This window comes from Apodemus sylvaticus, chromosome 1 (assembly GCF_947179515.1).
Source record: "Apodemus sylvaticus chromosome 1, mApoSyl1.1, whole genome shotgun sequence".
NCBI classification, from domain to species: Eukaryota; Metazoa; Chordata; class Mammalia; order Rodentia; family Muridae; genus Apodemus; species Apodemus sylvaticus.
Genome location: NC_067472.1, coordinates 74,775,215 through 74,789,038, shown reverse-complemented (window position 1 = coordinate 74,789,038; position 13,824 = coordinate 74,775,215). Strand labels below are relative to the sequence as shown.

The following is a 13,824-nucleotide window of genomic DNA, read 5'->3' as shown; positions in this document are numbered from 1 at the left end:
GCGCTTCTGGGTGGTAACCACGCATTTGCTGACAACTCAGGGTGAAAAAGTACGACGCGTACAAAGCCCGGTGGCCACTACACACGCCGGTGGCCCTCCAGGTTCCAACCCCAGATACCCGCGGCGTTCTACGGCACTCACTCCACTGAAAACAACTTTAAAACAGAAGCGTTAGGAAGGTTTACGCTGTCACTGCCTCTGCTTTTTGCTTTTCCCACTTGAAACTAGGTCTGGGCACTGGGTTTCTGCCAGTCCTGCTGACGCTGCCTTCCCACGGCGGCGTCAAGTTCACAGCCACAGTCCCCCAAGCTGGGCGCCGGTCCATCGCAGCTGTGACCGGGGTCGATGTGACCGCCCTCCGCGCAGGACGACCTGGGAACTTTCCCAGGCGACCGCGCGCGGAGCTAGGTAGGTTTCCCTCTGCTAAGTGTTACTTTGGTTTTAAAGTCTTCAATCTCTGAGGAAAAAAAGAAGCCTAGAATGGGAAACTGAGCCAGCCGGAGGGTGGAGTCGCGCGCCGCCCCGCCTCGTCCCCGCAGGCAGTCCCCGATCGGCCCCCCTCCCGGGAGCGGTGCCCGTCCCCCTGGCGCTTCGTCACCGCCGCTAGGCCAATGGGCTTGACCGTACGGCCTCGCGCACTCGCACCCGCTGTCCCCAAGACCCCGACACACCGTCCCCAGCGCGGTTTTTCGGCTGTGGTCCAGCCCGTGGCCGTCGGAGTCGCCATGCAGTCCCTGCGTACCGCGCTCCTGTCTTTGCTACTGCTGCTGCTGGCGGCTCCCTCCTTGGCGTTGCCGTCGGGGACCAGCCGCTCGGCGTCGGCTGCCACCGTCTGTCCGGAGCACTGCGATCCCACCCGCTGCGCCCCGCCGCCCACGGACTGCGAGGGCGGCCGCGTCCGCGACGCGTGCGGCTGCTGCGAGGTGTGCGGCGCTCTCGAGGGTGCAGCGTGCGGCCTGCAGGAGGGTCCCTGCGGCGAGGGGCTGCAATGCGTAGTGCCCTTCGGGGTGCCGGCCTCCGCCACAGTACGACGGCGCGCACAGGCCGGCCTGTGCGTGTGTGCCAGCAGCGAGCCGGTGTGCGGCAGCGACGCCAAGACCTACACCAACCTGTGCCAGCTGCGCGCCGCCAGCCGCCGCTCGGAGAAGCTCCGCCAGCCGCCGGTCATCGTCCTGCAGCGCGGCGCCTGCGGCCAAGGTACCCGCCCCGCCCTGTGCTGCACTCCTGGGTGGCTCCCCACTCAGGCCAACTCTGCCCGACCAGTCAAGACGGTCGGGAGGGGACGTGGATGGGCAGAGAAGCACTACGGGGTGTTCTAGGCATCCAGTCAGTGGCGGAGGGAGACTGGGCTCGGGGTAGCTGTGTTTCAAAGGCTCCCTCCAGCCCTATTTCTGCGCCAAGCATCAGGTCGTTCTGAGGAACGCCAAGCAGGTGCTTTGCGCGCTTTGGTCCGGCACCCCCTGGCCAGGGTGAGTCGGCATCCCGCTGGGGAAAGCCTTGTAGCACACCAGGGATCTTGGCAATGTTAAGACACATGACCTTGGGACCACAAGAACTTTTGTCGCCTTCCCCTCTCAGCTGCTCCCTTTCTTTCTTGGTACTGTCTTGGCAGTGTTTTTCTTGTAGAACCTTTTCGCGAAAACTTTCACTTTGGGAAGAGAACATCTCTGCTCAACTCCGCAAGCACTTTTCTCATCCCGCCTCCTAAGCAGAAACCTATTTAGTAACTCTGGCCCTCTTCCTCCATTGATTTGAGTCAACTTTACAAAAAAGCCCACGCGTTGGTCCGTTTTTGGTCCTTTGGCCCTTTTGCCTGTGCTCAACCAGGTAGTGGCCCGCGAAATTTGAGGTAGAGGAAGGGCCCACTAGGGATGAGGAAAAACCGCACCCTCTACCCTCTCCACCATGTGTGACCTTTCTGTACCCACAAGAGCTGGAGGTGGTGATGGCGACAGGGTGAAGGAGAACTGCTCAGCTCCCTGCAGGACCTTCCAGAGAAATGCTTCAGTTAAATCCAGAGATACCCTGTGGAAAAACAGTAAATTCAGACTGGCCGCTCCAGCCAGCTGGGCTCCAATGCACTTGGCTCCAGCTACAGGGCTCCTGCCCAAACCTAGCACCTCCCAGGGGGCATGTGGTGGGGAGGGTAGGAAATCACAGGAGAGAGGGATTGATCTAGATTTTTCTTTATAGGAATATGGTCCTGTGTGACCACTTTGGATTTGGCAAAACTTTACTCGAATGGACAGGAAAGTACTCCGGGTAGCGTAGGAAGAGGTGGGCTGGTGTTTATATTCTTACCATCAGTGCACAGGGCTGGACCTCAGCCCAGGAAAATCTGCCTCATTAGAGAGAAGAAAGGTTTTTGTTTTGTTTTGTTTTGTTTTTTTTCCAGAGGACTAAACCCGGGGTACCTACTATGTCCCAGCCCATGTGACAGGCGAGTTATCCTGTGACTGACTCTGTTTGGTCTCACAGACTCTGGAGGAGGAAACTTCTGGCCTCCTCACTCACCTGGAACATGAAGTCAGGCAAACTTGTTCAGAACAGGCCAGAGCTACACCCCAAGGCTATGGGAGGTGGGCTTCCAGGGGGCTGGACCGGCCATCTCACCTTGGGGCGAAGTAGAGAACTCTGCAGCTGCTGAGTGGACACTCTGAGGTGGAGAATAGATTGGTGTTGCAGGAGATAGTTAGAGATGGGCAGAAGTGACCCACAGTGGTGGCCCCCAGTCCGCTGGGGGGGGGGGAAGTAGCGTGTCACATGCGCTCACATCCTGAGTAGTTCTTGAATAGGCGCTGCTAGGAGGGCTGGGGTAGGACTAGTCTAGAGGAGGAGGGCAAAGGGTAGGAGTCTGGGCTACTTTCGCAAGAATCTGAGTGTGTACAAGTGACATTTAAAAAATAAAACAACACATTTTGGTGGAAAACCAGGTAGTTGTGACTGTTTGTTGTCTCACTATACAAGGCCCTGATACCAGCAGAGGCCAAATACTTGGCTCGTTGAGTTGCTTTGGGGAGACAGGTCCCTCATTGGCCATCAGGGCCCCAGTGGCCCCTCAGTGTGGAGACATACAGGAGGGTAGAGCTGGTGGGCAGCTTTCTCCTCTCCTTTTGTAAATATTTGTTGCTCTGTGTTGTGTCTGACATAGTGTGTGTGTGTGTGTGTGTGTGTGTGTGTGCGCGCGCGCGCCTCGTACTTAGGGACTGCTAGTTATGTGGGTGGATGGCTAGAAAGACAGGAGATACTTGGAGTGCACAGCTGACCCTTAGCCTGGCTTGGCCCTGACTCGCCCTCTGAGACTGTCCTGAGATATCTTCAGGAGCAGACTCTGGGACTCAGTGAGCTGCTAGCATTCAGTCCCTTTCTGGTTCCCGCTTCCGGCACCTGGTGCCCAGGGCAGCTGGCTCGCTTGATGCCGCAGCTGAGTAAGGAGAACTGCCTGTCTGCTCCAGGGCAAAGGGGACGTGGGAATGGCATTGAAACTGGGGGACACAGAGAAGCACCCCGAGGGGAACATGGAGGGAATCCACTGTGAGAACACACTGAGGTCAGATGGTTCTGAGGCAGGATCTCGGCAGAAAGCTCAGGAGACAGACAGGTGAGAATGTGGTGGGAGGCGGGATGTCCAAGGGGACACATTGATTTGGGGGTCACGATGGCCCTTTGGATGGAGAAAATGCCATCACTCTGCATAAAACTTTTGTCCGTAATTGCTTAATGAAAAACCAGAGAACGTATCTTGTTTGGAAATGAGAGAAATTACCAGTGCTTCAGAATGTGGCTGAGACATGCACAAGTATACCCGAGGACAAGGATCCGTTATTTATTACTAACCAGGAGAGTACAAGAAGAAATGGAAAATAAATAGATGTGGTGGTTCAGGGTTCGAGGCTAGTTTGGGGAACAGATTAAGGCCCTGTGTCAAATTTCCAAACAAAAAGTTAGAATCCTATAGGGTAACAGCAACAAAGGTGCCATCTAGTTCACATTTCTGCTCCGGGCATCTCTTTACCAGGCCTTCGGTCCTGCTAACGGTGCCAGTGCTGTAATTCTCCTGGTACAGCTGACTCTCACACAGCAGCACCTTGAGCTCGTGCGTGGAGTGTGGACCCGTTCATAGCCACCGCTCTGTGCTGTTGACAGAGCAACGGAGATTATAAACCAGATCCGGCTAAGTAGCAGCTAAGAGCTGACGTAAACAGTGCTCCAGATGGCCATGACTTTGGGACGATGAGGGATGACTCTCTCCTTCAACAGGCACAGCAATCAGGACAAAGTTGCCTTTAGTTCCTGGCTCAGGAGAAGCCCAGAGTATAAAGTGTTGTAGAAAAGATGTCTCCAAGCGAGAGCCCCAGACTGTAAACTGTTCTTGGGTAAGAAGGGCCCTTCTGGATCCCGAGACATTTCAAAAGACTAACCAACATGTGAGGTGCTGCATCTAAAAGGGCAGGAAAAAGACTCCGTGGATAGGAGAAACCTAGTCTACTTATTCCTTACTCCAGGAAAGCCAGTCCTACCCAAGACATCCAAACCTAAGCCTAGAGGTGTCCGAGCCTCATGTGGAGGCAGGGATGAGCTACAGGGGGACAGCTGGAGGGTTTCAGGAGTTTTCCCTCCTGGCTTCACCCCACAGCCTCTGAAGGCAGAGGCCACAGAACAGAACTCTTGGAGGCATGGACTCTTTGTATTTAGGTGGCTCTTTTCTGTGAGCCATGAGCAGGTTGTCACTGTGAGCTTTAGTGCCTGGTCTTGCTGAACTCAAGAGATTCCAAAGGCAGCACAAAGTCCCTCCCCCGAGGAAGCTCATAGTTAACACAATCTGGGCAAAGACAGTCATTCATTCCTGGACACTGTTTTCTTTCATCTACAGTGCAAGTTTTGCTATTGGCAGTTGGATGCACTTTTTGTCTCTTAAAAAAAAAATGGATACGGGGTGGAGATGAGGTTTCATCTAAGGACAGGGTTGGTAGAAAGCACAAATTCGGTTTCTGCCATCCTAGACTGTCTCCCTGGCTTTTGTACAGTCCAGCTCACTGGCTGCTGTCTTTCTTCCCTTAATGCTCTGATGGGTTGCTAAAGCGTTAAATAGCAAGGCTTGATAAAATTAGTAAGTTAGCAGGATCGAACGCCAGGCATTTGGTTTACTTTATCCTATCCGGGGAGCAGTAAATACATTGCCTTGGAGCTAGAGCGAGATTGGTCAGGGACGGCGGTCCTGTGAGCTAGCTGGCCAGAGGCCTCAGCACGGCAGGATGAATCCTGAGTTGGTTTGGAGCCGGGTGATCCTGGGCAAATTCTGTGTCATAGATTCAGACATCAGATTTTCCATGAACTTACATTTCTCATAGACAAAGCTCTGGGCCCGGATGCTGTGGGGAGCAGCCATGCTTGGCAGTGCTTTGAGTTTCAACCGCTGGTTCTGGCCTGTGTGGGGCCAGATCGGACCGGTACCGGCTCCTCTGGCTTTCAGGGCCACAGCAGTGAGGGAGCTGGGTCAGTGGTTTCTGATATTCCTTTTAGTGAGAGCGGCCTGTGAGTCTTGTAAGGAAACCGCCAGCCTGTGAGGAGATTGTGTTCCTGTATCCCTTTCAAAGGCTTGGCTGCCCTAAGAGATGCTCCCCGCCTTAAATTATGACGGGTAAAGCCACGTGTGGCATTGAAGGGCATTGACCGTAGCCACCTTTACTTTAGCTTTCACTCAACTTGAGATTCTTTCTGGGAGTCCATGGGAGTAACATGCCCACTCCCAAGAACCAATGCCACAGGGTGATACTTTGCTTCTCTCTGTGATCTTGACCCTTCCTTCTTGGTCCTTCTGGTTAAGGTCCCTACTGAGCTGTTTCTTTTGCTTTGCCACTTTCTCTGACATTAGAAAAGAAAAATGCTTCCAACAGAGAAACGGAAGAGGGTGGTAGACCTCTTGAATGTTTCCCTAAAGACTCAGAAATCTCTGGAAAGTTGGTGTGACTCAGACCTGTTAAGTGCCAGGTATCTAGAACCATGGGGTTACATTAGACAGGACACCATGCTTCAGAGACAGACATAAGTGGTAATGGGGTGGGGGCGGGGGCAGTTAGAGGACTGGAAGGGAAGAATTCAGCTTTCAGCCAGCGAGGTACAGTGATGTACATCCCAAATCCATCCGAACCATTTCTTGAACAATGCCTGTGTACTCAGAAGTATGGCTAGTATAGGGAATGAGAGGTCAGACTGGCTGAGAAGCTTTCATGAAGCCTGACTGTGGACTAGGCTATCTTCTGAGCTTCCCTTTCTGAATGTGTGACTGGTTTCCTCACCCGTAAAACAATCATGGAAATAAGATTGTGTTTGCTCACACTTCTTGGGGTTATTAATCTGGAAGGACATCATCAATTCATGAGGTGGTTAGTACTGTCTGGTATATTTCCAGATAGAACTTTGTTCTGTCAGCTGTAATGATAACCACTGTCATGACCACCAAAGCTCCAGTGATGTAGTCAGCTCAGAAGAAAGTTCTAGAAGTGTGGAACACTTTAGATTGGTGAGTTGGGTGTAGGAAAGATGCACAGAGAAGGGGTGATAAAAATGCATCCCGAGGCGGACATGGAGTTTGCTAGTCTGGAAAGGCTCTCTGGACTCAAAGGCTGCTTTTCCATATCCTCTGATCTTCCGGTCCCAGCCATTACCCCAGTATTGATCCTATGAAAAGTAGGGCTTCCTTTGAAGTGACTGCGTGCATGGGGCACCTGGGAATGCGTGTCCATGTGTGTGTGTGTGTTCACAGAGACCATCAGCACATGTTAACATTTTTCTCAGTCATGTTTCCCCACCTTATATTTTGAGATAGGAGCTCTCATTGAACCTAGAGTTCATAGAGATTCAGCTAGATTGCCTAGCCAGTAAGTCCCACGGGTTTCCCTCAGTGCTGGGATGATAGTGGTAAGCCACTGTTACTGGCTTTTTCACATGGGTGCCGGAGATGGAAGTGGGACTTCATGCTTGTACCTCGGTTTACTGACCTGAGCATTTCCCCAGTCCTTAAGACTTTTATATGAACTATCTCATTTACTGAGTTGGGCGTACAGGAGACGGCAGTTGATAGACACTCCAGGTTTTTCTTGAACCTGGCCTGGTTTTGTTTTTATGTTCTGGAAATTGCTCATAGGGAAAAATGTGTCATGTCTTAAGGAAAGAGGGGGGGGGGAATAACCCAAACAATTTGGGAGTTTACAAATGCCCTATTATTTTGATTGCTAGGACGTTTGTTGAGTTAGCATATTTCATAAATGGTTCTGTTTGGCATTGCTTGACAGCAGCTTCTCCCTAGCCACAGGACAGGCACATTTGTGCATCGAATTTCCGGAGGACTGGTAGTCGTGGTTGGAATTTTTGATAATTTCCAAATTTGAAATACCCATGTCTTCATGAGTCAGAGTCTTGTGCAATATTTCAGACTTCAGGAACGTCTTCTTCCCTGGTTGTGCAATGAGCCCTCAAGAAGGAGATGCTGGGTTGCCTGTGCGGTGAGCATGTTTGTCTCAGTGTGGATGAGATGTAGAATTCCCATCCACACAGTCTTGGGCAAGATGCTACCCAATCATCCAACACTTGGGGCATCTCACACCCTGTGACTAAGACAAGTTCTCTATTTGGTGCCCATACTCAAAGTAGGAGTCATCACTCTGTAGACAGATGGATACAGACTACTGCCAGTTGGAATTGCCTCAGTACATGCCGGCCAGCTGGATATGGGAGAGGGAGGGCTCATCCAAAAGTTAACACCTGCCTTTCACACACACACACACACACAGTGAGCTACCTGGAACCTGGAAGTGGAACATTACACACATACACACACACACACACACACACACACAGTGAGCTACCTGGAACCTGGAAGTGGAACATTACATACACACACACACACACACACACACACACACACACACACAGTGAGCTACCTGGAACCTGGAAGTGGAACATTATATTCTTGGGTCAGGATGAGGGACATTGTCACCAAACTTTTAGTGATCTAAAGAGTGACCATTACTGTTATAATTGGGTGACAGACCTTGTCTTGTTCCTTTGTGGATCCCGGGAAGGCAGTGGTGTTAACCCTGCTGCCTAGCTATAGAAACTGTAGTGGTTCCAAGAGGTTTCATCCACCTAGGGCCACCTACTAAGAAGAGAGCTAGGAGTTGAACTTGGTTCCACCTCATAATCAGACTGGGGGACTTTCCTTGACTTGGGTTGTTTAAAAGCATGCTGATTAATCTTCAAATATTTGGAGTCTTTTCTAGCCTCTTCCCTTTTATGACTTTCTGGTTTAGTTCTACTGTGGTCTGAGAACATGCTTAGCGATTTCTGATCTTTTGAATTTATTGGAGTGCATTTCCTGGCCTTGAATGCGGTCAGTTGGTAACTGCTCCACATGGGCTTCAGAGGAGCATGTGTTCAGCTGTTGTTGGCTGGAACCTTCCAAATATCAGATGTAGAGTATTGGTGATGCTGTTCAGATCAACTAGACACTGATTTTGCACCTCTGTTGATAGGGTCTGAAAGAAGGACGCTAAAGCATCCTCAGCTACAGTTGGTCTTCTGGGACTCCATTTTAGGAAACTGGATCTCCTTAGCCCCCTCCCCCCCATCAGTTACTGACTCTGTGGTCTTGTTTCCTGATGTGTTGCTTAAGGATAATGATACTGCCTGGGGGACATCAGCAGGGGATTGTGAGGGCAGATAAACTAATGAGATGGTGAATGAGCTTTGTCAACTGGGAATAAGAATGATTGACGGATACCTGGACTGTTAGACAGTAGGTCCAGACTCTTCCAGATCTCTTGCTAGTAAAAATACCCACCAAGAGATCCAGAAAATATAGAAAAGTAAGGTGTATGCTTACTGGGTCACTTCTGTCCATGGTCACTGTCAAAAAATACCTGAGATTGGGCACTTTACAAAAAGGCGTATTCCACTCACCTTTTGGGAGGTGCAGGCGTATGCTTGACTCTGGTAGAGATGTCATGGTGTGTGGCACCATAGGAGTGCCAACTGGAGAGCTCATGAGACAACATGGAAGTCAGAGAGAGCAGCAGAGGCCAGCCAGGTTTGTTTTGTGGAAATGACCCTCTTGTAAGACCTAACCAGGGACCCAGGAGAGCTGCCTTATTTCCCTCTAAGGGCCAGACCACCACCACCCTGCCCCCCAGTTATCCAGTTGCTTCCTTATAAGGCCCTGTCTCCAAATGTTCCACATTACCTCCTAACAGTACCACAACTGGTGAGGGGGAGAGGGGGGACACATTTAAACCACAGAAGCTCAGTGCTATACTTTCCCCTACTCATCTCTAACCACACCAGCTCCTCATTTTCATGTTTCCTTGGCTTTTGTGGACCAAGACTCTGCCTTGTGGAGATACCAGAGGCTGGCCAAAGCCACCATCTATTGTAGGGAAGACAAAATCCCGGAGCAGGTGACCTGGAGCTGAGAGGTACTTCAGGCCTTACAGCAAAGTTCCTCACACTGTGTGTGGGAAAGCTGAGGCCCCTGAAGGGAACTTGATTCTCACAAGCTGTGTTATTAGCCTTGCTGGAGTTGGAGCCTGGGCCCTGGCAGTCCTAGTAAACTACATTCAGGTGCGTGCCCTCAGTAGGTCAGTTAAAGACACAATTAATAGTGAAAAGCAGAAATAAGATATTCAATGTGGCCACATGGGGAAGAAAGACACTACAGTCCAGTGACCCTTCCTGTGTATCCATGTGAATTCTGACATGAGGTTTAGATTTAAATAGTCAGTCCAGGTCATAGGGTGGTCCCACCATCACTGACCCGTTATTGACTTTGCTCCAGTGATGCTCTGATATGTCAGGGATGTGTGAAACTTCTTCCTGAAGACAAGTTCCTCCTCTGGGTGGCACCAGGCTTCACCCTTTTTTATCTCTCAGCATGAGATTCCTGGGGACATTCCAACTCCTTGGGGACTATTGTTTCAATAGTATGGATAGCCAAAGGTGGGTGGGGTGGGGTAGGGTGATGTGCTGCACAATAGTCTCTTTAGAATGTCTTCATATCTGGGGCTAGAGAGACTTCAGTCGTATGGACTGCTCTTGCAGAGGACCCTTGGGTTCCCAGTATGTTGGGTGACTTGGAACTGCCCATAACTCCAGTCTGGATAATCCAATACCCTCTTCTGGCCCTCCCAGGCACAAACCCCACACATGTGCTTGTAAATAAGGTCTTTTAAAAGCATGGCGTCATCCCTGTCAGAATGGTTCCAGCTGCATATATATGTGCAGCTTGGTGGGGGCCAACCCTTCTTGGCAGCCTCCATCTTCTGGAGTGGTGAGGTGTTTGGAGGAGGCTGGTATCCACATGGGAGATGTTCCCATAAGGCCTGAGAAACAGTAGGTGTTTTCACTCAGTCTTGCTTTTAAAAATGTCATTGAAGAGATTTTTTTTTTCCTACTTGAAACGATGACTACAGATGACTATTCGGCAATCCATGTGGTAACTGACTTCTTCCCTGAAGCGCTTTGAGGCCCTGGGATGTTAATTGCAATGCACTTGCCTCAGGGAAAAATCTGCGCAAATATAGTGAATGATTCAGTGCTGAGGAGCCTCAGTGTCTAAACCTATCTATGGTTTGAACTTTGTCAAGACGAGCCTGCTTTCTTCTCCTCAGACAGATTTGGTTTCTTTCTTCCATGTTATTTAGCCATTGTGGGACTCCCTCCATATATCTCATGATGATAAAAAGTTGTGCTCTACCAGCTTTTAGACATCAGAAGCATAATCACATCAAAATACACAAGGAAAGAGATTCATGTTCCTACGGTCTCAGGCTTCACACCTGCCTCACTTCAAGGGGGCCATTGTTGTTAGCATGTCAAGTATTGTGTTTTGGTGTGTTGAACTCTTTTAGGATAGACTGTACCAAGTACGATAGCAGGAGAGGAGTGGATAGGTTTGCTGTAACCCTTGGTATTTATTGTCAAACTCTTTCCCCAAAGGGTTGCTATAGTCCTTTGTCACCAGTGATGGAGTTTTTAAGTGTTTGTTGGGAGAGACTGTGAATGTATGGGTCTGCGGTGCGTGTATTTGTGGTAGTCCTGAATCCAGGGGTCAATCTTGGGTGTCTCTTTTATTTAAAGCTTTATTTATTTAGGTATTTTACTGTACGAGTGCTCTGTCTTCATGAACAGACAGCGCACCAGAAGAGGGCATCAGATCCCATGACAGATGGTCAGGAACCATCATGTGGTTGCTGGGAATTGAACTCTGGATCTCTGGAAGAGCAGCCAGTGCTCTTAACCACTGAGCCATCTCTCCAGCCCCTTGGGTATTTCTCCTGGGTGCTGTCTTAGTGGGTTTTTTTTTTTTTTTTTTTTTTTTTTTTTTTTTTTTTTGAGACCTGGGTCTCATTGGCCTGGAGCTTGCCGTGTAGGCTAGACTGGCTGGTCAGGCCTGAGGGGTCCACCTGTCTGAGCCTCCTGGGCGCTGGGATAACAGGCACCTGTCCCTGGCTTCTTGTGGGTTCTTGGGCTTGAACTCAGAACCTCTGTGTTTGTGTGGCGAGCACTTTACTGACCAAGCTACCTTCCCAGTACAGTTGTGGAAGGTCTCAGCCTCCCAAGTTGCTGAAAGTGTACAAGAAATTCCCTTGAAGGGATTCCTTCACAATAAATGGCAGATGTGGGTCCTGAGCCAGCAGAACCACTCAGTCTGCAGGTTTTCCTGTTTGTTGCCTGTTGGCACCTTTGTCTCCAGGTACATCACTGGTAAGGGGAAGCAGTGTTTAGGGTAGAATGAACACTTAAAGGGATTGGAATTAACTGGCTTAGTGAGTTGTGATCATAGCTCACCTAGGCTGAAAACGGGCTTGTGACTGTGACATCAGCCTTCTGGTTGGTCACTTGTATTTTTGATGATGCACTTTTGAGGAGCCTGGGTCCAGGGAGGGATATGAAGGTCCAGGGACATCCCCCCAGTATATGACAGAAAATGAAAGTTCCCGGGTGCCCAGTCAGGGCTTACTGAATGGAACCATCTAGATGCTAGTTCTTTCTAGGATGTGGATTAAGGCCAGACTATTTGTTTTGAAAAGTGAAGAATGTGTTTATTCAGATGTTTTGGACACACGTAGGGGTGGTAATGTGAGCCACATAAATTCACTTTTCTAGTTCGATAGTTCCATTCAAAAAGAAAGTAAAAACATGACATTATTATTAACTTTGATTTTAATGACAACATTTTCAAGACATAATTCACATATAGGGTTTTTATGTGTCCTTGGTGCTGTGGGCTTGTCACCCCTAGTTCCAGAATATTCCCACCACCTCTAAAATATGCACAGCACTCATTAGCAGACACACCATGGTTTCCTTTGCCTGGCTCAAGCCAGCCTCCAGCCTACTTTCTGTCCCTGGGAATCTGCCTTTTACACAAGTGGGGTCCTGTAATGGGGTCCTCGGTGACTGGCCTGGCAGATGGCATCATGTTATCATTTTTATGCCTGAAAAAAAAACTTATCATTGTGTGGTTATGGGAAGACATCTCTCCCTGCTGGGGACACATAATCCCAGTCCTGAAAGTCACTTTGAAAGTCTAAACTGCTCAGACAGTATTATTAATGTATTAGTGGATATGAAGCCAAATTAAATATTCCATAAAGGCTGAGAATCCCACATTGAAAAGATCAGGAAGTGTACTTTTCAGATTTATTAGAACATACAACTATTTTTGTAATTATAGAAAGAATGTTGGAAATGGTCTCGCCTCTTCCCTCATTTGACAGGCAAGAGGCCTAGAAAGAGGAAGCGCCTTGTTTCTGGACCCAGGCGCTGCGCCCCCTTTCTCCCCCCCCCCCCTTTACCGCTTGCCTCAGGCATCCTTTCCTTCTGGGGTATGTCTCAGGTTTGGAAGCCCTCACTGCTGTCCGGCTTGCCCACAGGAACAGCATTCACTGGCAAGCGGGCATTGGTGCTTCTCTGGGCTTTAGGCCCAGTTTTCCTGCCTCTGGAGGAACAGCCTGTGGGCTCCACCTCCCAGCCCCGCCCTGGAGGTTGGAGGAGTTTCAGGGCCTGAGCATCTAGGCGGGCCCCAGACAAAACAACCAGAGGAATCAAGAGCAGGAAGAGACCTCAGTTGAGAAGTCTGTGAAGGTCAGTCCTGGTGCCAGACTCTTATCAGGGAAAGAGGATGGAGGTTGTATGGACTGAGCTGTCAGCTGTTTCCCTGCAGTTAATAATCGACACTTGCTGGGTGTTCAGAGATGCTCAACCCTAAGCATTCACTATGGGCACATGAACAAGGTTACTATCATTTTCTTTTCTCTTGTCCTTGAGACAGAAGTAACTTTTTTTTTTTTAAATGAAAGCATCATTTAACGTAGACACATGCTTCTATAAAAGGTACCTATTCCCAGGAAAGCCAAAACTACAGAATTAGGTCGAGCTTGTGAGTCACAGCACAATTAGGGGCTACGGGCCAACTGGCCAGATGCCCCCAGTTCGGTCCCGAAGTGGCCAGTTGTGGGAGACAGCCTTAGACTTGTTTGGGTGACCCAACCCCCATCCCTCTACCTGCTGTGAGTGAGTGTCTGGGCACCTGGGCTGCAGCCTTAGCCTAGCCTGTGCAAGCTTGCACTACCTTCAGCCTTCACAGCCTGAGGTCTGGCATGGGGCAAGCTTTTCTCACGTGGAGCCGTCTGGGAGACTGTACCGGAAAGAGGGGCTGCCAGTGCTTGGAAGTGCCAGTGTGGGCTGGGAATCAAGGCCAAGCGCCCTGGCTCCACCTCCTCTTCCTTCTTTATTCATTAGGAGGAAAGAAAGAGGTCACAGGAA

General features: G+C 49.9%; 1 protein-coding gene across 2 annotated transcripts in view; it reads left to right on the top strand.

Moving 5' to 3' along the window:
* Window positions 1-577: 577 nt before the first annotated feature.
* Window positions 578-13,824, top strand: part of Htra1 (HtrA serine peptidase 1) — a 48,781-nt gene continuing 35,534 nt past the window's right edge. The window contains exon 1 of one of the 2 annotated variants that reach the window (XM_052197057.1): window positions 578-1,197. In XM_052197057.1, coding sequence (XP_052053017.1) covers window positions 612-1,197 — 586 coding nt within the window. In that variant the 5' untranslated portion in view covers window positions 578-611. The remainder of the gene's footprint in view (window positions 1,198-13,824) is intronic. The other variant, XM_052197064.1, reaches the window with a different exon arrangement.